The sequence below is a fragment of the Eublepharis macularius genome, chromosome 11 (genome assembly GCF_028583425.1).
Source record: "Eublepharis macularius isolate TG4126 chromosome 11, MPM_Emac_v1.0, whole genome shotgun sequence".
NCBI classification, from domain to species: Eukaryota; Metazoa; Chordata; class Lepidosauria; order Squamata; family Eublepharidae; genus Eublepharis; species Eublepharis macularius.
Window position 1 is genome coordinate 56622405 of NC_072800.1, and position 24930 is coordinate 56647334.

At 40.3% G+C, this 24930-nt stretch overlaps 1 protein-coding gene across 1 annotated transcript; it reads right to left on the reverse strand.

The window, feature by feature from the left end:
• Positions 1 to 985: 985 nt before the first annotated feature.
• On the reverse strand, positions 986 to 20621 carry LOC129337931 (von Willebrand factor D and EGF domain-containing protein-like). Its single transcript, XM_054991943.1, has 5 exons — positions 20298 to 20621; positions 8103 to 8198; positions 5657 to 5761; positions 4553 to 4648; positions 986 to 1388 (listed from the first exon to the last, which is right to left on the reverse strand). Exons 1-5 carry the CDS (start codon positions 20542 to 20544, stop codon positions 1279 to 1281), a joined length of 654 nt encoding a protein of 217 aa, XP_054847918.1. The 5' UTR covers positions 20545 to 20621; the 3' UTR covers positions 986 to 1278.
• Positions 20622 to 24930: the final 4309 nt, after the last annotated feature.

Consider the following 24930-nt stretch of genomic DNA (forward strand, 5'->3'; position numbering starts at 1 on the left):
TGAATGTTTCAAATATGAATGTCAATGTGACACAGACTTTGTGCTAAAATTGACATAAGCCTATCAGCTACTGATTTGGCACAGCAGGTCATAGAATCAGATTTCAGATGACAAACACTTATTACAAATCATAAGCTTCAGAGGAAATGTTCAGGCAGCCAGGAAATGACACACACAACACCCAGCAGATGGTGCTGTATTCAAGCTGTATGTTTTTTTAAAAAAAAATAGTGGCAAAAATCCACTGATGACTTCACATTTGAGATCACTGAAATTAATAGTTAATACAACAGAAATTGTAGGATGAAATAAAATATTAGCATTCTATGTTTCTCATAGAAGTATACAGAACTGCCTTATCTATCTCAAATGTTGTTTACTTTTGGCAGCAGCTCTCCAGCTTCTCAGAGTAACATCTATCCTAGCAACCTGAAACTTGAGTTCCTTTAACTGGCAATGCCAGAGACTGAAGCTGGCACCTTCTGCAGTCAAAGCATAGGCTTTCTATTGTGTTTCCCAATATTAGAATGAAAAGACACCCACCAACTCATGCACACAGACCTTTTTTTATGGAAAGGAACCCATTTGTTAACCCATAATCCATTAGTTACAAGTACATCACAGCTACTTGTTTTCCAATGACAAGTCATACACAAAACAGGATAAACTTGTGCAATTTCATGATTGGTGCACCTTACGATACAGATGCATCTGCTATATGGTGTGCACACTGGATTCTCAACGCAACCTCAGGAACCTCACGTGCAGTCCCAGTTACTGGATACTAAATCAGAGAATTTGAACATGCTCTTGTAGTACAAATCATGATCCAACCAGTTGCACACAGGGAAACCTGCATCTGCCCAGAGATCTCTTGCTAGATCAGTGCGTTTATGAACAGACTTCCTTATCATATTAAGTATGTATGACAGCAAATTCCATTCTTGGAAATGATGAGAGAGATAAAGAGATATTTGCGGGAGGGAATGCTTTATTAAAATAAAATATTCAGCGTTAAATGTGCTAACATGAGACAATAGAATACTATGCATCCAGATTCCCTTTCATACGTATATTCTGAAAGACATTCAACTAACTTGATAACTGGAGTATTTTTAAAAAGTGGCCCTTTAATATAGGAGAGTTTCCCTTTGAGATATATTCAGATTTTTTTTAAAAAAAACCCTATTCAAGAACCAACTAGGATAAAGCAAAAATTCTCCTTTACCCTATGTTCATTCATTAAAATAATGGCATTCATCTTCCAAGAAGACTGTTTCATTCCTTTATTCTCTTGGTACACTGTAGACCTGAGTATGGTGAACGACATCTGCAGACATCTGGAGCAATACATTTGCCTCCATGTTGACAAGGCAGTCTACACAGTGCTGCAAGAAAAAAAAAAACCACACCAGTTTCATAGTACAGTATTGTTAACCTGTCACACAAATTAAATGATAAAAATGATTCCCAAAATCCATTATGAAATATCAAAATACAGTGAAACCAGGATATATTATACGTGCTTTTAGCATCTGAATTTTGGAAGTCTAAAATGGGGAGAAACAAATCATAATTTTAAAATAATTAAATATGGGAGTATTTATTATTTCCCAAACCCACCTGTTTTGTGGTATGAAGTTATTACAAACTCTGAGAGATCTCTGTCTTTTGGTGCTACACCTCTGAAGATGCCAGCCACAGCTGCTGGCGAAACGTCAGGAACTACAATGCCAAGACCACGGCAAGACAGCCCGGAAAACCCCCAACAACCATTATTACAAACTGTTGTTAAAGAAAAACTTAAGGATGGACCCAGATAGCATGGAATACTGCGCTATTGCTGTGGTTCAGCAGTAATTTTCAACTGGATGTTCCTGTGTGGGCAGCTGCAAATGCTTGCTGTGGCATAATGATAGCACAAGATACAGCTCAAGCCTGTCCTATTAACACAAAACTCCAGCAGGTGTACCCAGCCACAGGCACGTGTATTCCATGAACAGAATTTGATGCTGAGTAGGATGATCCACTTGAAATAAGAGGCTTATGCCTGTCTCCTATCATGAGGACATCCCCAGCAGCTAGCTAGGGTGTGTATCTGGTGCTTCTGCACTTGTTAAAACCCATAGATGTGACTGTGTGTCATAATTTCTCATTAAAATACGTCTGTGCACATGAATTTCAAGATGGAAGTAGCAAGTATATGCAACTGCAGTGTCTCCAAAGCTGAATTCTAAGAGTGTATGCTTTTCTGTCCCTTCTTCGCACAACAGATTTCAAATAGCAGAGATTAGCCTCATAGACCCTAGCAGTTATCCTTATAAGCTCCATATATACATGCCCTTGAACTCTGGAGCAATCTCGATTTTTGAAGAAAAACAAGATGTAAGCTATCTTGCCAAGGATGAGATTTGTGTGGATCTTTATGACAAGCAATGGGATTGTAGTACTTTATTTGGCAGTATCAGCTTGCTCTGACTTCCTATGACTGGCATTTCAAAACAGGCCATTTCCTCTGGTCGTTCATTTCAGAAAGGATTAATCCATAAAATTATTCCAGAGACTCAAAGGGAAGTAGGTAAGTCCTACTTCACAGGAGACTTGGCTCAAAGACATTCTCTAGAAAGCAAAAAGATGACTCTTGGAAAGAGAAATGTCCATTGATAGCTCTAATGTGTAGACTTTTGTCCATCTCAAAAGAAAATTATGTCTCAGGGCAGCATATTTGGGAGTTAGAAACAAGGTGAATATAGGATTTTAATCTTTAAACCCCCTTATGTTACCTGTGGTGGGTATTTTGAAACTACGTGTAGTGAGCATCTTACAGAAGTAGGTGCCATGTTGAGCTCAAACAATACAACAAAGAAGATAGCTTCCAGGTGAATTCATATGATGTACTACCTGAAAAAGAGTCCAATGCAACTCAGAAGCTTCCTGCCACAACTTTGACAGAGCTGGTGCAGTAAAAGGTACAATAATATGAGTCATGTGGGAGTGAGGAAGAGTCATGTTCCCCCCTGCTTGAGAACCACTTCATACAAAAAAACCTACTGATCAGCAAATGTACCTACATGCCTCCAATCACCATTCTAAACACACCAAACAATCCATTGTCTATAGCCAAGCTCTCTGTTACAGCCACATCTGTTCCAATCCCTCTGACAGAGATTCTCACCTGCAAGATCTACAGTAGACATCTTTGAAATTGCAGTTCCCACCTGAGGAAAGAAACAGATGAACAAAGCCAAGGATACCAAGGGATAATCTGCTACAAGATAGGCCCAAACGAAACAACAACAGAACACCACTGGTGGTCACATACAGCTCTCAGCTCAAACCAGTTCAATGCTTTGTTACTGACTTCCAACATATGCTGGACAATGATACTCTTCGCTCACAAGCACTGGAAGGCAAACCATTTTTCGGCCACAGACAGCTCCCTCATTTTAAACAACTCACTCACACTAATGTACTTCCTAATATGGACACGGACTCTGGGATCAGGGTCTGCAACAAACCAAGATGCCAACTCTGTCCCCCATATTCACTGTGACAACCCAATCACTGGACCTAACAACACAAGCGACAGTATCTCAGATTCATCCACCTGCTCATCTTCCAATGTTATATATGATATCAAGTGTCAGCAATGCCCTTCCACTCTCTACACTGGACAAACAGGTCAGTCTCCAAGCAAAAGAATAAATGGACGTAAATCTGACAATAAAAACCGCAACAATCAAAAACTAGTGCGAGAACGTTTGAATCTTCCAGGGCATTCCATTCCTGACCTAAAAGTGGCTGTCTTCAAAGAAAGAAACTTCAAGGGCAGATTAAATGTGAGATTGCTGAACTTGAGTTCATTTACAATTTCAGAATAATGGGGAAAAAACGGGGGGGGGGGAATAAAAGGAATTCTTATCTTACAGATGCTCACTTCTGCTCTAATCAAGCTGCATTGTACCTTTACACCCCGACTTCCTTCTTTGCTTCACCTCACCCCCACTCCTGACTGGGATATAAAGGTTCAGGAATCTCCACTCCTCCCTGTATCTGAAGAAGGGAGCTTTGACTCTCGAAAGCTCATATCCTGGAAATCTGGATGGTCTCTAAAGTGCCACTAGACTCAAATCCTGCTGTTCTATTGCAGACCAACAGGGCTACGTTCCTGAAACACTCAAGATCAAAAATAGATTCGGAAGGATATGCACTGGAATTCTCAACTGGGATTCCAAGGTTTCTAATACTACCTAAGTCAAGAGATGTGAAATTCACAGGAAATGTGGATGTACCTCCTGGATGTAAAGACAGTAGTTGAATAACCCCTTTCAGAATTCTAAAGATATTCCTACATTTCTTCTTGCCCTACATTGTCCTCTCTGAGGCTTACCTGCAAATTCCAATTTGGCACTGCCTAGTCTCCAGACAGGTAGACAGTTATTTAATCTACGAAGACCTTCCGTTGTATCTTGGGCAGGTGTGGATAATCATGTCAGCTCTAGTTATGCCAATCAAAAGGCTCCCAAGTTCCTATAAAAGAAATGCCTCTCACCTAAATGACAGGCCCCACCAACCCAGCCGGTTGCACAGCTGCAGATTCCAGGAGCTACACAAGCACCTCCATTCCAACATCCTTGAGGACAAATTGCTGAGGGAAAAAGAAGAATGATAAAACAAAGTCATCTGTCAGTCTTCTTATATATATTATGCTGGTGCTGGAGAGGATGAGAAAACTTTAAATGAAAAATTAATTTTTCCCACTGGTGTCATTGAAGTCAAGATCTATGCAGGGCATAAAACAATCAGATTAAGAGCTGTAGTTTTAGGTGTCAAATTCAGTTTCAAATGCAGTTACTCTTAACTGCCAACGACAGAGGAGTTTCTATAGTTTAAAGACTATGGGCTCCCTGTCCTTTTCACCTTAGAAAACAATATATGAATATGAATCAACAATGTAAATCATTAACCCATCAACACACCATGAAATCCATGTAGGAAAACAAATACTTCTGTCCTTTTTCTGTTGATGAGTCAGATGCGTGTAATAGTAAGATGCAAAAGACACAGGAGTGATGCCCAAAGCCATGATCCAAAGATGTTCAACTGCAGCAGAACAGCTGCACCTACTCAGACTTGTCTGTGTTCATGGAAGAGCCCCTTATCAGTCAATTGTAAGTAGCCATGTTGCTCTAAAAACCACCACCACTTGGGGAACTGGAGACACAGCACAAGAAATACTTGACTGTTCAAGAATAATTTATGGAGAGTTGCCCTGAAGAAGTGCTTATCCCCAAAACAAACAAGCTGCTTCCTAGGATCAGATAGGGCTTCCTTATTTCCAGGTCTAAAAGAATCACAGTGCAATCCTAGGCAGAGTTATACACCCTTCTAAGCCAACTAAAGTCAACAGGCTTAGGGGGTATAACTCTGTTTAGGATGGCAATACTGTGTAAAGATAATGGAGAGAATTCTGGACTGGGACAGGAAGCCTGGGTTCAAATTCCAGCTCAACTATAAAACTTGCTGAGTGATTCTGAGCCAATCACAGAATTGTTGTCCCAATAAAGCAGGGGGGGGGGAAATCCATGTATTCTACACCAAACTCTTTGGAGGAAGAGTGGGATACAAATGCAACAGCTAACTGAACAGCACTTACCTTCTTGGCATCTCGATCCTGTCCATCCTGAAGCACAAATGCACGTTACCCTCCCATTGACAGAAATGCACTCCCCACCATTCTGACACCCTCCTTCACAGCTTACTGGAAAGCAACAACACAGATGAAGTAAGCCAGAAGCAGCACTCTATATATAATTTAATGCTTTAAGTACAAAATAAACATACAGAGTGGCAGAAAAGAAAAGAAAGAACAAAAAAAGATTACAACCACAGTCATGTTAGTTGAGCATAAACTTCAAGAAGAATCACCATTCTTTAGTATAAAACATGATATTAGGTTAAAAGATGACAAATGTTTAGAGTAATTAAATAACATCATAACTGTAGTAAATATTCATTATTGGTACAAAACTCATCACATACATAAAACAGAGTTAATTTAACATGACATAGATAATACACTTCTGATTAAATAACAATGGCAAGTTATTAAAACATCTTTATTACTATAAAGCTGATGCAAAGAAAAAATATCTACAAAACAGACAACATTAGAAACAGGACAGATATTACAAGCAAATACACACATTCATATACAGTTAAATATACAGTATATACAGTATACAGCTGTATACTGACCCTGATCAATGAAAAGCCAGAAATCTCAGTATATTGCTGAGATCAGGGAGTACAGAGCATAAAGTATTATCATGATGCGAGTCCAGTAGCACCTTAAAGATGCGAGTCCAGTAGCACTTTCATCAGATAATCAGTAGATAGGGAGATATGTTGTCCTAGAATTGTTCATGCCTCCTAATTATATATAGATCATTTCTGAATAAGGGATTTTCATCAATATAGTTGCCTTCTGCATTCATACCCACAGTATCTCAAAGGCAAAAAAGCCCTTATAAAATGGGTAGAACAATTTTTCCTCATCAGGGGCAATAGCCTGCCATCCTTCCTGCTGCCCACAGAGTCACTCCCGTCTCTATACCCACCTCTTTCTCTGCTTCTTCTAGATAATTGAAGTTTGTTGTGAATTTTATGGAAGCTTATATCCCTCAGTTTGTTCCATATAGTTCAGAGCATCACTGCAATTTTTTTGCGTATGAATCACTTGGAAACAATGTGAAAAATGGGAATCAGGTGGCAAAACTAGTTCAAGGCTTTCAAGGCGGACTACGTGATAGCAGTCCAGCTCTTCTTTTTGAAGGTTCTGAACATTCCCATGCCTACAGGCAAAGAAAGCTGAATACAAAATCTCTCCCTCTCTCTCACACACACACAAGCACACAAACAGCCTCTAGTCACTTTCTCCTTCTACTGACTCTCTCTTTAGGAGCAGGGAAACTAGCCAGTAGACTCTTTTACATTTTCATTACCTGTAAGCCTTCAGAATTTTCAGCAAGCGAAGCCAACTGCTTTCACATGCTGGGTTAACATTTATGAATCAAAACACTTAGGGCTGATTCACACATGAGTTCATTACCAACGTCTTAAAATTTCAGTTTTCAACTGGTGCTATCAATCGCCTCCAGTAAAAAAGTATCACATTTGAAGTAGCATGAAGCGATATGAAAGCCTTGTCTGCAATGTTTGATCCATAATGTCAGTTTCATACAAAAGGGCCAATAGATGTCACAGACCTCTCTGGGCAACGGTGCCAGCCTGGTTTTCAAACAGCTCGTAACCTGCTCTGCAAATGCTAATTCTGCTCCAACCTCTAAACCATCAGCGTCCCCAACCAGCATAACCTCTTTCTTGTCTGGATTCAGCTCACTCTACCACAGTCACCTGATCACAGCCTCAAAGTGCTGGTTCAGAGCCAGGACAGATGAATCCGGAGACTTGGATAATGAAATACAGAGCTTGGTGTCATCTGTGTATTGATGACGCCCAGTCCGGAATAAGATACTCTTATTCAGCAGCCTCATATAAAGGCTAAGGAGCACAGGTGAAAGAGTATCATCTTCTGGCACTCTACAGAACAAATCCCCTCTTGCCTCTGTTCTTCCAGTGGAAACTCTTTACATCTGATCTGACAGAAAAGACCAAATCACTGAAGAGCTGCTCCGCTAACGCCAAGAATGAACCAGTCAACTTCGCTATATAGTTTACTACCATGCAGCCCACTAATATCATGTTTCTCTTAAGAATGCAGCAATCTCACAACTCTCTCTTTCTCTATTGCTGTATTTTATAATGCTGGAAATGGCTTGTACAATCACAGAGCTGAGAGTCCCGGAGAGACCACATCTAAGGGACTGCATAACATAAGACTACCTGCCAGCCTCCACCCACACACTGCCAGTTAGCAAACATCATCCAAACGACACTGTGCTTAAGCACAGCGAAGCTGCCAAGACAGCAAATCGTTCCAGGACAACCAGCACTGCACTGGCGTTATACAGCCTGTCATATTCAGGTCTTCCTTGCACTATTTTTGGGCTTGATCTGCAAACTGCTGAATATTAACTCACCTTTATGGCAGTATCTTCCTCCATAGCCAGGTTGACACCTACATTTTCCAGGTCTGAGACACTTCCCACCGTTTTTACATTTTGGATAACAAGTTGCTATGAATTAAAAAAGTAAAAAGAGGATCAGAATTTTGGGGAGGGAGGGGAGAGCAAGCTCGGAAAAATCCTTTCATTCAAAAAAGGCTATCAGTGAATGTATAAATGTGCATGGAAACAGTAGATGGTGGTACTATTTGTAAGATCCATGCATTCATGATTTTCACTCAAGGACAAATATAATCTGCTAATTTGGTTGCGAAATGGCTTTTTCTTATCACATAAATGCAGTACTATCAAGTGGTAGTAGACAAGTTTCTCATTTAATATCTAACACCACAATGGATTGTATGAATTAGCTATATGTCTCACATTATTAAAAGGAAGAGGCTTTACAAAGCAATCCTAAGCAGAGTTATACCCTTCTAAAGTCACTGAAGTCAATGGCCTTATAAGGGTGTAATTCTGCTTAGGATAGCACAATTAAAATCCTATGTGATGTGAGACTGCTGAGCCAAATGCAATTTCTCAGGGGTGAAGTTTGGTCCTTTAGTTGCCAACTGAGAAGCCAAAGAGAAGTGTAGAAAAAGGACAAGCTACAGGAATGGGATTTGACCTGGTTTCAAACTCTGGTTAAGACATAATTATAACCTGGTTAACAATGGTGCAGGCACAATGCAACATAGCTAATGCTCACAAGAAAGGAGAAGGGAGGATACAAATCTGTGGTCTGGGTCTGTCCCCTTATCAATGGTTAAACAATCAGCAGTTTCACACCTTTACTAGACCACAAACCGTTAAAATAGTGGCCATAAAAACGTGGAAACAGCGAGATATGGAAATTGTGAAAAAGAAACAGTGATGCTTTCATTATCCCCCAATTGCTATGTTCAGCAATAAGCCATCATCAATGAAATGCTGTAATGTCTTACTTTTTGGAAGACATATCTAACATCATCCCCAATCTACAGAAAAATTTAGGACACATCTTAGATATGTATCTCTGTAAGCAACTACCAATCTGTATTGAAAATCCTTGTTTCTGTCTGTCCATCCATCCATCCAATACACAAACATTGAGACAATCAAATAAATCAAGATTAAAAGTAACTGACTTTATTTGAGCCCTCTCCTCAAAAGTAAAATATTTGAAAACTGAGAAATTCCAGATTCAGTTAATTAAAATACCATCTAATACTCAGTATATGAAATCTGTGCATTTTCAACAATTTACATGCCAAAAGAATTCTTCTAATCAAGCTGACCTAAGTGGGATAATTTTGAGTTTGGTCACAGCCGTTTGAACTCAGTACTAGAAGTGCTGGTGAATTTTCTGTTAAAGCTAACCTTTGCTTCTGCTTGAACACCTGTACAATTCTGCTTTAATATGGCTTCCCAATTGCTGTTAAAAAGAACTCTTTCTTAACAGCTACACACTCACGTTCAGCCTAGCTTTTGATTTATACTTGGAAGCCACATGGAACCACACAACTAGAAATTCTTCCACAATTAAGACTGAATACACCCTCATGTGGCATAATTTTCTCCCTTTCACCAGATCCTTCCAGATCCAGCCTTCTCAGTTCTCTTCACAAATGGTCCTAGAACAAACATCATTTCTTTAGGGTTCATCCATAAGGCTCACAATGAAAACTTGCTGAGAAGACATTATTCTTCAAGGATGCAAAGGGTTTCTTTGTGACTGACAGTTAAACGATGTGCACGCATGGCACACATAAATAGCTAGAGATTTCACATTTTGGAGTACAGCTGCTCTGATTATTTCATGCAAACAAATTATCTGACAAGTTTAGTTGGTTCTTGGCTCATAAATCATTCATAAACTAATCCTGGTTTCTATGTATTCGCTATCTGCAAACAATTTTCAATAGCACATTTGCTGGTTTCCTCTGGACTTTCATTACTGAGATTTGGGTGATCCCTGGAAATTTATTGGCAGCCCTCTCTATAACAAGCAGCAGTGACAGTTCTGCTCTCAGATAGAAGAAATCAAATGTTTGAAGTGGGGAAAAAACAAAGATGATCAGTGCACACAAAAAATAATGAATAGCAAACACTCATAGCTTAACAAAGAATCAGATGTATTTGCATCTGTCCTCACAAATGACCAATGGGGGGAAATAAGTGGGAAATCCATGAAAATTTCAGATTACAAATGTACTGTAATAAATGTTGAGCAGTCTGCGCCTAGCACTTATTCTCCCCCTTGCTACCTCTTTTTTAGTCCTTTTTAAATTAAAAGTTGAAATACACTTCTTTGCCAGGATTGTCTTACAACTTTTATTAACATGTAACTTTTGTTCCAACAGCTGAGAACATCTGCTTGCTTTTCAGTTATCCTAATTTTCCTTATTTCCAGTGTTTTTTCCTCTTGTACCTGAGCATTATCTTCAACTGCTATCACTCATTCCTGTGAATTCCTATTGTTTCTGAGCAACCCAATATTATCTGTTTTAAGAGACATTTATTTATACAAAATATTTATATCTCACCTTTCCCATAAAAAGGGGGCTCCAAGTGGCTTGCATATAAAAATACCATCAAAACATACAACAGAATGGCCATCAAAGAACAAATCAATTTGCCAAACAATATGCAGTATCAGAAAAGCCCAAATAGTCTGTGATCTCCATTAAATGTCTTTAAAAAGTACAGTTGTGCTTTACAAGTTTTTCTAAAGACCATCAGAGAAGATACGCTTCTGACCTTCTCTAGTAAACAATTCCAGAAGGTTGTAACAAGAACCATGAGGGTTTGTTCATTTCAAGATTTTCAGAATATTTTGAGTGCCTCCCTTTTCCAACTTTAGGGATCAACCACTGCCCAGCCACTCCATTAATTTTCCATCCTGGTGTGCTTGCATGCTAAACTACTCACTCTGCTGTTACAGAGGGTGATTGCAAAAAGGCTTGCTTGGCCAGAGTGTCTATGAATTATGGGTAACCGCTGCCTTTGTGAGAATAAATCTACAGAAGCTTGTTTTGCAGCACAGATGCCAAGGCCCAGATTTAAAGGCAAGGCCAAACATTCCACCTCATAAGTTTATTGGATCCAGCTGCAGTTCTCATGAGAAGAGGGTTTGTGCTCATGGTAATACTATGTGGGCTTGGCACAATGGCAGATTATCAACCTCACATGTCATTGCAGGGTGCTGATTAATTAATGAGACCGCCCCAGGTTGCTAGGCATTGAGATAAATGGGAAAAGTCAGTTTTGCTTTTGCTACTCTTTGCTTGGCTCTTGGGCCACTCTGACACCTTCAAATTACATCTTTGACCCGATGCCTTGGATTTAAGAGATTTTGATGCGGACTAAGAATGCTGTGTGATGCTTTCAAGTTACTGTCATGGCTTAGGTTGGCAAAGAAACTTTGCTTGGTATGTACAGTGTAGGGTTTAATTAGGTTTTTATTGTTTTACCTATCATTTTACACTTTCCTAAGTAAAACCTTTTTATGCACATTAATAATATTATTCATGACTCTGTGGTATTTCTTTGATGCCTAGCTTCAGTCTAGATCATTGCCCAGACTGGTTTGGCCCAACCACCTTTGTAACTTCTGTGGAGTCTCAGCCAAGCTGACTCTCAGGTAACACATGATAAAGTCAGAGGCCTAGGACTAGTTGAGGAAAATGGTGGTAGTACAGTACCACCACAACTGGGCTCAAGGGGTGTTCTGTTAGGACTGGGACTTTTAATCCCAGATTCTACTGACTTTCCTGGATCAACTTTTTTTTTCTTAACAGGGATCTAAATATGATTCTTCAAAGAACTATTTCAAACTCAGTTATGTAAATCTTGTGATAATCCTTTTAAGAACCTTTTGTTGGGATTTAGCAAGTGTTTGTGTTACTTAGTTGGTAAACTTATTTGCATCTAACCACTTAGGTCTGGAGTAAGGATTTCCACCAAGGAAAGGGGAGTCACTAGTCTTAACGAAGTAGAATTAGGATTTTCTACTGGGAAGCCTGTTTATTGTGGGGGGGGGGGATTAAGTGAAGCTATATACTGAAGTTTTATTGCTTTTTGTCTCAGTCTCAATCCTGTGCTCTAAATCTTAGGACTACCTTTTACTAGCAAGATGTAGTCAGTTTAGCAAGTTCTTATTTTCTTCCAATGTAACCCTATTTTTATCCTTTATGTAGTATTTTTACAGAGCTATACTGGAGCGTCTGTCTGTCTCATTAATTCCAATGTGCAATCTCTGCCTTAAACTCTGCAAACAGTATTAATTTCCTACACCTTTCCACCCTAATTCAAAGACAACTGAAGTAGTCTATTTTCTGCCTGCAGCAGCAGGTTCCCAACACAATAGGCACAATAGGTTGCACTTCATTTAAGAAATATTTCAAGGCCCAAAAGATGTGGGAAAGGCAACCCTTTTCATCTGCTTTGCCTCTTTCCCTGTAGTTTGCCAGGCCTTCTGCTCTCAGTGCCTCACTATGGCTGCAAACACTTTCCTGGGAATAGGCCCCATTAAGTAAAATGGGACTTACTTCTCAGTAGACCTGTTTAGGATTGCTCCATATGACCTTCCTCTGTTAGGTGGCTGTCACTCACTCCATTTATGCCTCCATCCCAGACCAACAGCGCAATCCTAACTACTCAAGTCTAAGCCCACTGACTGCAGTAACTCTGCTTAGGACTGTACTGCAAGTCTGCTCATTCACGTTCTCCCCTACTGCTGCCAGCGTTCCTGGTCAACAGCCTTTCCAGAATTCACCACCCATAACTTGCTATAAAGTCCCTTCCTTCATATCCTCTTTCAGTTTCATTTATTTACTTATTTTATACCTCGCTCTTCTGCCCCATGGAAACCCAAAGTGGAAGCATGTGACATCATGATAATGCTGAAAGGCTGTCGCTTGACGCAGTGAAAGTACTGCAAAGTCTCTCTCTTCTGGTATTTACGAACATACATCCTTTGGTTTCTTCTTTCCAATCTTCTCTTCAATCCCTGCATTTCTGCACATTGTTCCTCAGGCATCCCCTCATTGCATAAATCCAAGATTTGTCATTCACATGAAGTGTCTGTCTTCATTCTATCTGCTATGAAAAACCCTACTTTATATACACACCACCCCCGCACCCCTATGTCTCCCCATTTTTCTTTTTTTTTTGAAAATTTTTTTATTGGGTTAGAACATTTTTATTTTTACATTACAATCAATTTTCCCCTAATTTTTCGTTTCTAACCCCCTCCCTTTCCCCCCCTTTTGTTGACTTCCAACAGCTTTCCCACCCTCTGTCCCTTTTCCCTTACTTCTATTAAATTCCTCTGTCTAAAACAGATATACATTCTCCATTATATTAAGCAGTGCATCATTAACTCCTTTAATTATTATACACCCAAACTATACGTCTTTAGATAAACAATTTATCCCATTTTCCAGTTTTGAATAATTCTATATAAACCTATATATCATAAACCATAAAAATTTCCCACCTTTAAATCAAACAATTTGATTTGTTCTCTATATATTACTCATTTCAACTTTTTATGGTAATTCTATATAACTCCTCAGATACTCAATCAATTTAACTCTTCTATACATTCAGTTTGGTGCATATAAATCTTGTCAAAGAAAGAAAATATTGTTAGTTAGTCAATCCTCATGTTTAAACCTTATCATTAATTATTCTCTATCAGTTGACCTATACATATCTATATATATCTCAATCAATTAATCTAACTGCTTATAAATTCACATTTCTCTTCCTCCCCCGGTAAAGTCACCCCTCTCTTTTATACTTTTATTATATTTCAGTAGTTCTCAAACTGCCACAGTTTTCCTCCCACCTCCCATTTCTTCTCCAGGTATTGTTTCAGCTTCTCCCAGTCTGTGTTGAACTGCCCTGAGTCCAGATCTCTCAGTTTTCTTGTCATCTTGTCCATTTCAGCCATATACAGCAATTTGTAGATCCAATCTTCAATAGTTGGTACTTCTTGTACTTTCCATTTCTGCGCATACAAAAGTCTAGCTGCTGCAGTCATATAAAAAATCAACGTCCTATGATGGGCTGGAATTCCCTCCATTCCCAAGTTTAGCAGCAGGAGTTCTGGGTTCTTATTTATTTGAAACTGTAAAATTTCACTCATTTCTCTTATTATTTCCCCCCAGAACTGCCTAGCTACCTCACACGACCACCACATATGATAGAGGGAGCCCTCATGTTTCTTACATTTCCAGCATTTATTAGAAGTATTCAAATTCCCTAGCGCAATCTTCTTTGGTGTCATGTACCAACGATAGATCATTTTGAAAATGTTCTCTTTAATATTGATACATGTCGTTGTCTTCATTGTAGTTTTCCACAAGTATTCCCATGCCTCCATTGTTATTTCTTTATTGAAATTTATAGCCCATTTCACCATCTGTGTTTTAACTATCTCATCCTCAGTATACCATTTCAGCAATACTTGGTATACCTTGGATATTCTTTTCTTGTCTTCTTTAAGAAGGGTCTGCTCTAGTTCCGAGTTCTCTGTTCGTATGCCCCCTTTTGCAAAGTCTGAGTTGTATAAGTCTCTAATCTGTCTATACTGAAACCAATCATAGTTAGGTGATAGTTCCTCTTGCGTCTTTATTCTAAGTTTAGATACTTCAATCTTAGTTATTTCTTTGTACGTTAAACATTGTTGTTCATTATCCACAGCTCTCGGATCTATCACCTCATATGGAACCACCCACAAGGGGGTTCCTTCTTGTAGGTAAGTTCTATACTTCTTCCAGATTGTAAATAGACTTCTCCTTACAAAATGATGCAGGAACATCGAGTTGACCTTTACTTTGTCATGCCATAGGTATGCGTGCCATCCAAAAATTTTTTTATATCCCTCTAGGGCTAATAGTTTCTTATTCTTTAATGTCATCCACTCTTTTAGCCAAACTAGGCAGATTGCATCATGGTAAAGTCTCAGATTGGGCAGTTGCATTCCGCCTCTCTCCTTTGCATCTTGTAAAACTTTTACTTTCACTCGAGGCTTCTTGCCTGCCCAAACAAAATCTGATATTTTCCTCTGCCATTTTTCAAATTGTTTAGAGTCTCTGATGATTGGTATTGTCTGTAACAAAAACATTACTCTTGGTAACACATTCATCTTAACTGCTGCAATCCTGCCCAACCATGACAGGTTCAATCTATTCCATTTGATCAAGTCTCTCTCTATCTGAGTCCATAATTTTTCATAATTATTCTTGAACAAATCTATATTTTTTGCAGTCAGCTCAACTCCCAAGTATTTCACCTTACTAGTTACTTCACAATCCGTTGTTTCCATTAACAATTGTTGTTTCTGCTTAGTCATGTTTTTGCATAATATCTTTGACTTCTTTTTGTTAATGAAGAAACCTGCCAAATCTCCAAACTCCTTGATCTTGTCTATCACTTTTGGCATGTTCTCCAGTGGGTCTTCTACAATTAACATTATGTCGTCTGCAAATGCTCTGACCTTATATGAATAGTCCTTTATTTTTATTCCTCGTATTTCCTCATCTTGTCGAATTTGTATCATCAGAATCTCCAATACTAAAATGAACAACAATGGAGATAACGGGCAACCTTGTCTTGTTCCTTTACTAATCGTCAATTTTTTGGTCAATTCATCATTCACTACAATTGCTGCAGTCTGGTCTCTATAGATTTCCTTGATTGCTCTGACGAATCTTTCTCCCAGTTGTAGCTTTTCCATAGTGGCAAACATAAAGTCCCAGTTTAAATTGTCAAACGCTTTTTCAGCGTCTACAAAGAAGAAACCAACCTCTTTGTCACAGCGCTTGTCGTAGTATTCAATAGCATTGATCACTGTCCTTAAGTTGTCTCTTATTTGTCTGTCTGGCAAAAAGCCTACTTGTTCCTCCTCTATGACTTCCGAGAGCCACCCCTTCAATCTCTCCGCCAATATCTTCGCAAAAATTTTATAGTCATTATTGAGTAGTGATATAGGCCTATAATTTTTCACGCTAGTCAGATCTTGGCCCTCTTTTGGGATCAATGATATATTCGCTTCGCTCCAAGTGTCTGGAATTCTTTGATCCCTAAAAACTCCGTTCATCACCTCTTTTAGGAATGGTGCCAGTTCATTGGCCATTGTCTTATAAAATTTAGCCGTAAGTCCATCTGGCCCTGGCGCCTTTCCTAGATTTGCGGATTGTATTGCCATATTTATTTCCTCATCAGTTACTTCACTGTTCAGCTTATTTCTCCAAGCTTCCGAGATCTCTGGAAGTTTGGTTTTCTCCAAATATGATGCTATTGATTCTTTGTTTACTTCTTTTTTATTATACAGCTTAGCGTAAAATTTATAAAAGGCTCTGCTAATGGTAGTCTGCTCCAAATACGTTTTGTTTTCTTCACAAATTTTATTTATTATTTTCTTTTCCCTTTTCTTCTTTAATTGCCATGCCAAATATTTCCCAGGTTTATTAGCACCCTCAAAAGCTTTTTGATTCAGTCTTTTAAGGTTCCACTCCAATTCTTTGTTACTCATTGCTGTTAACTGTTCTTGAAGAATTTTAATTTCCTGATGTATTTTCTTTTTCCCTGGTCTCTTTTTTAACTGTACTTCTTTGGCCTTTATTTTCTCCTCAATCTCTTGTCTTTTCTCCTCTTTCTTTTTCCTTGCTCTACCATTTAAGTCCATTAGTATGCCCCTTACAACCGCCTTGTACGCGTCCCAAACTTTACTGGTTGGTACTTCTTTATTCACGTTGTATTGTATAAAAAACTTAGTCTCTCTTCTCAGTGTTTCCATATTCTCACTTTCCTGTAACAGGTCCTCATTTATTCTCCAGGCTTTCCTTTTTCTCCTTTTTCCAAATTTCCACATAATTGGGTTGTGATCTGAGCCTACCATCGGCATTATTTCTACCTCCTTAGTCCATAGCGCTAAGTCCTTTGAGGCCCAGATCATATCAATTCTTGATAATGTAAGATGCCTTGCAGAATAAAAAGTAAACTGTTTGGTTTTAGGATATTCTCTCCTCCATACGTCTTCGAGAGTCTCTTGTTGAATCAACTCAAAAAAAAGCTTTGGCAATAGTCCTCTTTTCTTTTGTGCTTTTGTAGTCTTTTTGTCTAATTCCAAATCTGCCACTCCATTGAAATCTCCAGCAAGAATTATCTGGTCATATACAAGATCGTCTAGGTGCTTCCTTAAGTCCTCAAAGAAGCTTTCCTTTGCACCGTTAGGTGCATAAAGTCCGACTACCAACACTCTCTTTAAGTTCCAATTACATTCCACTGCTACAAATCTAGCTTCCACATCTCTCATAACAAATTTTGGCTGCAGCTCCTCTTTTATATACAACACCACTCCTCTTTTTTTCTTGTTGGAAGCCGCTACAAATTCTTTGCCCAATTTTCCAGATTTTAAATATTTTACATCCTGTTTTCTAATGTGGGTCTCCTGCAAACAAACAATATCACATTTTTGTTTTAGTAGCCAATGAAAAATATTTTTTCTCTTATTCGGTGAGTTTAGTCCATTTACATTCCAAGATAATACTTTACACTCCATATTCATGGTTTTGTTGGTAAGTCTTTTTCATTGTCCTTGATAAATCTCTCCATCTCCCGCTCAGATCTGATGCGTTTTTTTGCCCCTCCAAACTCAAAGGACACTCCTTCCGGTAACTCCCATCTGTATCTGATATTCATGTCCTTCAAAGTCTGAATTAGCACTCTATATTTTTTCCTGTCCAATAACACTGATCTGGGCAGTTCCTTCATTATAATAATCGTCTTGCCATCAATCTCCAATGGATCTTGAAATTGTTTGGTCACAATCCTCTCTTTCATATTTCTAGTTGTAAACTGCACAATCACATCCCTTGGTAGTTTCCTCTGGGTTGCAATTCTCGAGTTCACACGATACGCCACATCTAGGATAGCCACAATTTCCTCCTCCTCCTTCCCCAGGTAATCAGCCAACACCTCAGTCATCTGTTCTTGCGCTGACTTCCCTTCCACTTCTGGCAGACCACGAAAACGAAGCTGCTTCTCCATGTGTTTAGTTTCTGCAACTGACATCCTCCCCTTCACCAGCCTCATCTCTGTTTGTTGCGTGTCTATTAAATTCTCCATCGCGTCTTCTACTGTTTTAACTCTCTGCTGCGTTCCTTGTAATTCACTGCTAATCGTTTCCACACCTTTTTTCACTTCTGACAGCTCCGACTTTACTGTCTGTGTAACTTCCTTGACCTCTTTAATAAGCTCCAATTTCGTGTCCTTAAGTTCTTTCATCATGTCTATAAGTTTTTTGTCCAAGTTTTCTATTGCCGATTGCCACTCTTTTTTCGACATCGTGGGGCTTGCTTTAGCTCGCTCCCACGAATCTGCTCTCTTCCTCAGCTCCGTGGCGTATAATTAAACGTTTTCCTTTTTTTTAAATGTCCCAATCTTTGCCAAAATTAATTTTTTATATCCAAAATGTCGGGCGTCTTTTCTCTATGGTTTCTCTATGTTATTATAATCCAAGATGGCCTACTTCCTCTTCCGCTGAAGCCACGACCCTTCCACTTTCAAAGATGGCGATTCCCCACTTCCTGTCCTTTGGCAAGGGCCGCTTCCCTCCAGCCACTCTGTCTCCCCATTTTTCAACAGAATCAGAAATCCTAAATTCAGTACTTTTGACTGTCCACGTGACTCTTCTTTCTGTTCCTTGTATTTCTAAAATAGATGGCTCTAAATGGGGAGAAATCAGAACGGCCAAACCATTCCTCTGAAAAATGAGTTGCTCCACTTTATCTCCCCCCTTCTCCACAGCAGACCAACCTACCCCACCGGGTTGCTTTGTAGGTAAGATGGAGAAGAACAACGGAAGCCACTTTGGGTCCCCATTGAGAAGAAAGGAGAGGTGGAGATAAAATAATGTCCCTGTTCAAGAATGTCAGAGCTTCTATTCCAGTGGCAGGACATCAATTCCGTTGAAAACAACAGAGAAAAGGTTAAAAACAGGGTTGATGTTTGATTCTTCTTTATAATCCCCCACCCAAGTGTATTTTCCCAGTTCTCCACTGAACATGTGCTCGGCTAGCAGGACAGCAGAATAACCCTACGCTGTTGACCAAAGACAAAGAAATGGATTATATGTCTTACTCCCCCCCCCCCCCATCCCCCAGTCAGGACACAAACTCATTTCTGAATATAATTAGAATTCCTTGTCAGGGGCTGTAATGCCCCTTGCTTCCAAGATTGCAATCCCACGCAGACTTACTTGGAAAGTACAAGAAAGTCAAAACAAAGCACGACTCTTGCGGCAGTTTAAAGACTAACCAATGCAACTCCATCAGATGCAGGAGGTGCGCCTCCATTGCGTGCCTCAGGTGCCATCTAGTTGGCGAGCCCGTAGGGTTTCAAGGCAAAAGGTGAGCAGAGGTGGTTTGCTATTGCCTGCCTCTGTGTGGCGCTCCTGGATTTCCTTGGCGGTCTCCCGACCAAGCCTAACTGAGAGCCAAGCTACAAGTGACACCTTACACAGGTTGGACACTTGTCAGCTTACCTCAAGTTTGGATGGGAAATGTAGGCGTCTTCGTTTTACAGCTTGGCTCTCCATTACAGCTGCAAGACCAGGATGCCTACATTTCCCATCAAAACTTGAGGGAAGCTGACAAATGTCCAACCTGTACCAGGTGTCACTTGTAGCTTGGCTCTAAGGCCGACCAGCTTAGCTTCCAAGATCTGATGACATCGGAATAGCCTGGACCGTCCATTATGTATCTGAAGAAGCGAAGTTTGTCTGACTCGCGAAAAGTTTGTTAGTTCTTAAAGAGCCACCGGGCTCTAGTTTTACTTTGCTGCTACAAACTAACAGTGCTCAAGTGGGAGATGGCATAAGCTGGCGATCCTAAATGCACCTGCGTTTACTCAGAAGCCAGCCCTACTTTCCAAGCGTCCCGGCTTAGTGCGCGCAGCCACTGACGCTTCCCGCGCTTGCTTCCAAGAGAAGATGCCAGGGGGGGACTTCCCTGTTCTCTGCCCCTGCTTCCCCTCGCAGAGCCCTCGTCATGGCCATCCCCGAGCCCGGAGAGCCCAAGGAGACGCACCGTTGCCGAAAGGACGGTGGGCGTTAGGAACCAGAGCCGCCGCGGTTGCGCGCAAGGGTTGGGAGCGGCGGGACTCGGGCTCGTTACCCACCGTACTGGCAGAGCTCGCCCTCGTAGCCCTTGGAGCAGAAGCAGGTGCCGTTCCTGATGCACAGGCCCCCGTGCTGGCAGGGCGGGCTGCAGACGGCGCGCGGGTCGAAGACAAAGGGCACGGCCACGCCGCGCGACACTTTGGACGGCAGCGCGCGCGCCAACGGCGGGGCCCCGGCCAGGGCCACGAGCAGCAGCACGAGCAGCGGCGGGCCTGGCGCGCGGCCCTGGGCGACGCCTCCTTCCATGGCCCTAGCGCGCCACGCGGCGACGGCGCTCTTCTCCGGGGCTGCGGTTGCGGCAACGGCTTCCCTGCAGCGGTCTGGCCCGCGCCGCGATGTGCCTCAGCGCTCCGCCGCTTCCTCTTACACTCCCACTCGCCTTCTCTCGCCCTCCCCACTTTTCCATATTTCATTTGCTTAATTGTATCTCTTCCCTTTTTCAGCTGTTTTTTATGTTTCCCCTAGAACAGAAAACTTTTTAAAAAGTTAATTCCCTTGTAACTGCTTCAGCAGTATGAAAGCCCGCGCCGGAGCGTTTTACACTCTGAAGTGAATTCCAGGCATTTGGAGAGAGGATTTAAGAAGTTGCTGCACTGGGATGTAGCAGTTAGAGACAAGGGAGAGCTGGGTTCAAATGCGCATGGCTATGAAGTCCACTGGCAGGATTGCCAGCCTCCAGGTGGTGGCTGGAGATCTCCCAAAATTACAACTGATCTGGCCAGTTCCTCTTGAGAAAAGCACATCCTGGCTCTAGGGCATTGTACCCTGCTGAGGTCCCTCCTTTCACCAAACCTTCCCTTCCCCAAGCTACTATTTAAATTATAGTAACCACATTGAATGAGTGTACTATTAATTACCCCTTTTGAAGGACTGATGTCTGTATTGGCTTCTCACACTAGAAGAATATGATGTCATGTTCTTTTCTGTGCTGCTCTTGTATGGAGAGCCTCCACATAGTTCACAACACGAATACCTCATACTATTTATATGATACTTTGCAAGGTAAAGAATGTGATATGGAAAAGCTGTTTCATGTGGCTGGAATAAAAAATAGTTTTGCAATGAGTGCATGCACATTTACAGATCATCAAGGGGGTATGGTAATCTTGTAGTTATCTTACATATAATCATAAAGGAAGCTTTTAAGAGAAGATAATGGATTGTGTCCTACTACTCCATTCAGCTGAGCACAATACCTTCTAGAGGAACACCCTCTTCCTCCAAAGGAAGGGTTTGCATTTGGCTGACCAGAGAGTAGGATGGATACAACTCATTTTCTTCTAAGACAATGCTTGTTCATCTTGTTCTGAGTTTTGCAGTTGGGAAAGGCTGCTTCTGCTAGCAGAGAGTCTGCATGATCTAATCCCTTATCTAGTTTATCAGTGGGTGAACTCTTTTTCTTTTTCAAATACATTTGTGGGGATTGTGTGGGGATACTAGTAACATACTTTGTAAACCGCTCTGAGTGGGTGTAAAGTTGTCCTGAAGGGCGGTATAGAAATCAAATATTATTATTTCTCCAATGGACATTCCCACTTCTTTCAGCTTTTCTTTACGTAGTGGTGGCAGAGCTGTTCTAAGGCCTGCTTCAATTTAAGGTTGGTTTAATGGAATTTTTCTGTGCATTTTTTGTGTCTGGTTTACTTTTAGTGACTTGTTTTATTTTTGAATTAATTTATGATGAATTTATAGTGTTGGCACCTTGAGCAGGACTGGATTAGGTTCACACATTGAGGCTTGCTGCTCAGGTGACTAATATAGGTTGATACATCAAGTGTAGCCTTTGCTTTAAGGACAAGATCTGGCCACAGTTATCAATGCTCCATTAGGGTAGATTGTTGTAATGTTTGTGGCTCTTTCTGAAGAACTGTAAAGAAATTTCATCTGGTTCAAAATGCGGTAGCAACATTTTTGGCAGTATATAATGAACTACACTGGCAACCAATAAAATTCCTGGTACAATTCAAAGTACAAATTCTGTTATTTACTTGCTTCCCGCCTTTCTATAAAATATATTCAAGGCAGCTCATGATAAATTAGATAAAGACAAAATGCTTGATAAGTTAGAATATTGCCTTAGAATGCCTATGTAGTGGCATCTCATGCCTAGGATTTATAATACTGGGCATGTGTTTGTGGGTATTACCAACGACATGAAGTTGACTTAAGTCCACCTATAGTGGAACTGCAGTAAAACTGTTTATTTTTGGTATATGGTTAGTTACTTATTTTTAACAATATATTCCTGTATCCCTCATGGTTTCTGTTTCCCCCCTCCTCTCTCCACTCTTGGACCTACTCCCCTACTTACCTTGTTCTGTTTTGGGCTGTAATTTTGGGTTGCTTGAGCAGCTTACCCAAAAAAAAATATTAACATGATATTCTGTCATGGAAGATAAGACATTTATACATTTATTATTTGTGCACAGAGCCTAGATTTTAATAGGAGGAGGGATGGAATATTGGCTCTCCATGAAATTGGGTTTCCAGAGGTCTGTATTAATTAACAAGCTTCTTTTTCTGTCTTCAACTGTACCTCTTTTGAGGGTCTTAAAAGGATTAATACGATAGAAAAAAAGATTCTTAACATGAAAATGTAGTAACTATCCTTTCAGTAGAGCTAATTAGATGCAAGGGTAAATTAAATAAGTTTGTCCAGGTCTCTCATTAAACTGAATGTATTTGTTTAAACATTGTCTGCAGTATGAGGGATTAGGTTAAGCCACTGTCTTTGTGCATCTAAATTCAAGGGTACATCAGTTGGTAATCTGAAATTTTGAAGATCTCAGATCATAAATTTGTACTACATTTACAACAGAAGTATTCATATCCTGTGCTGGCACACTTTTTTTGCCAAATAATGTTATTGATTAAAAAAATAAAAATACAAAAAGAACACATGTTGGACAAATGCCTTACCAATATAGAACCAGGTATCCAAATATATAAAATATATACAATTAGGAAATATTTCTGTACAAGTGACAACATAAAATATTTATGTATATGTGGTATTTATATGCCATATATATTTATAAAACTTGCCAATCATCGGCTCCTCAGAGACATTGCAGTGTGTAAAGTTGTGGTGACAGCATCTGTCCATTTGCACCAGAGCAGTGACTTATCCCCAGGGCTCATTTTGACGGGGAACATGCTGGAACGCAGTTCCGGCAGTTCCCCAAAGAGGTCACATGTCAGGTGGCCCTGCCCACCTGACCCTCAGCCATTTTGAGCCCATTTCAGCCTGGATTGGGGCCGAAACGGCCTGGATCGGTTCTCTAACAGGTGGTGGATCAGTCTCCCACTCAGCAGCGGCCCAATCCTGACCATTTTGGAGCCATTTTCAGCCCCTTTTTGCCATTTTGGGCCCAGTTTCGGCCCTGAATGGCCAGGATTGGGTCCAAAACAGCCAGGATAGGTGATGTCAGGGGGTGTGGCATATGCAAATCAGTTATGCTAATAGCACAGTTCCGGTGATGGCAAGGAGTGTGGCATACTCTAATGAGTTATGCTAATGAGTTCCTCCAGCTCTTTTTCTACGAAATGACCCCTGCTTATCCCTAAGCAAAATGCTGTTGATCTTCCTTTGCACAACACAGTGTTATCAAGATTATTGGACTAGAGAGTGGAGTTGTTGTCTTGCAATTAGTATTTCAGCCTATTTATTGATCCTAGAGGCAGAAGGGATTAGAAGCACAACTCTTAGTAGTATGGGGGAAGCACAGAAGTAACACGCATGATATTTTCATCCAACTGTTTCAGCTCATACTCCAAAACACTTTTGCTATTTTATTACCTCCCAGGCAAGCCCAATCTTGTCAGATCTCAGAAGCTAAGCAGGATCAGCCTTGGTTACTAATTGGATGGGAGTCCTCCAAAGAAGGGCAGGGTTGCAGAGGAAGGCAATGGCAAACCACCTCTGTTAGTCTCTTGCCATGAAAACCCCACTGGGGTCACCCATAAGTCAGCTATGAGTTGAGGGCACTTTCTACCATCGGCCAAATTAAACAACATGCTATAGACATTCTGTTTTTATTAGTAAATAGCAAATGTTGGGGCCTTTGATTTGGATTCAGGCCATTGTGTAAAGGAAGGGCATTCAACTACCCTCCCTATTTTCCTAATTCCAAGCCCCCACCTACAACTACAACTATTATTCCACTCTCTGGAAAAAAAACATAAGAGGTGGCCTTATGTTGCTTCTGTGATTTCCTCCATGGGACAAATAGCTCCTGACTATGATCAGGAACGTGTTAAACAGGAAAGAGTTAAAATCTGGGTCTCTTGCAGCAGCTATTTACTGGTAGAAAAAAAACACAGTAGTAGTCATGGATTGCCCAGAATCTCATATAGTTTGACAACAGATTATATATAGTTCAGAATTCGGTTCTGTTTCATAACAGGTCACAATCTTAACATCTTTCATATAGGGAAGACTGATAAGTGTGATGCCACCATTAATCTTATGAACCGCATCAGGAATATGGGAGTGCCCAGCTGGGTCTTGTATTAAATCCACACAACACAACATTTTTCTTTGTTCAAAAGTATTAGTAGTTTCTAGTATCAAATTATGAAGTATTGTAAAAAACTCCAGATTAAATAGTTTGGTACCTTGTCATGCTATTT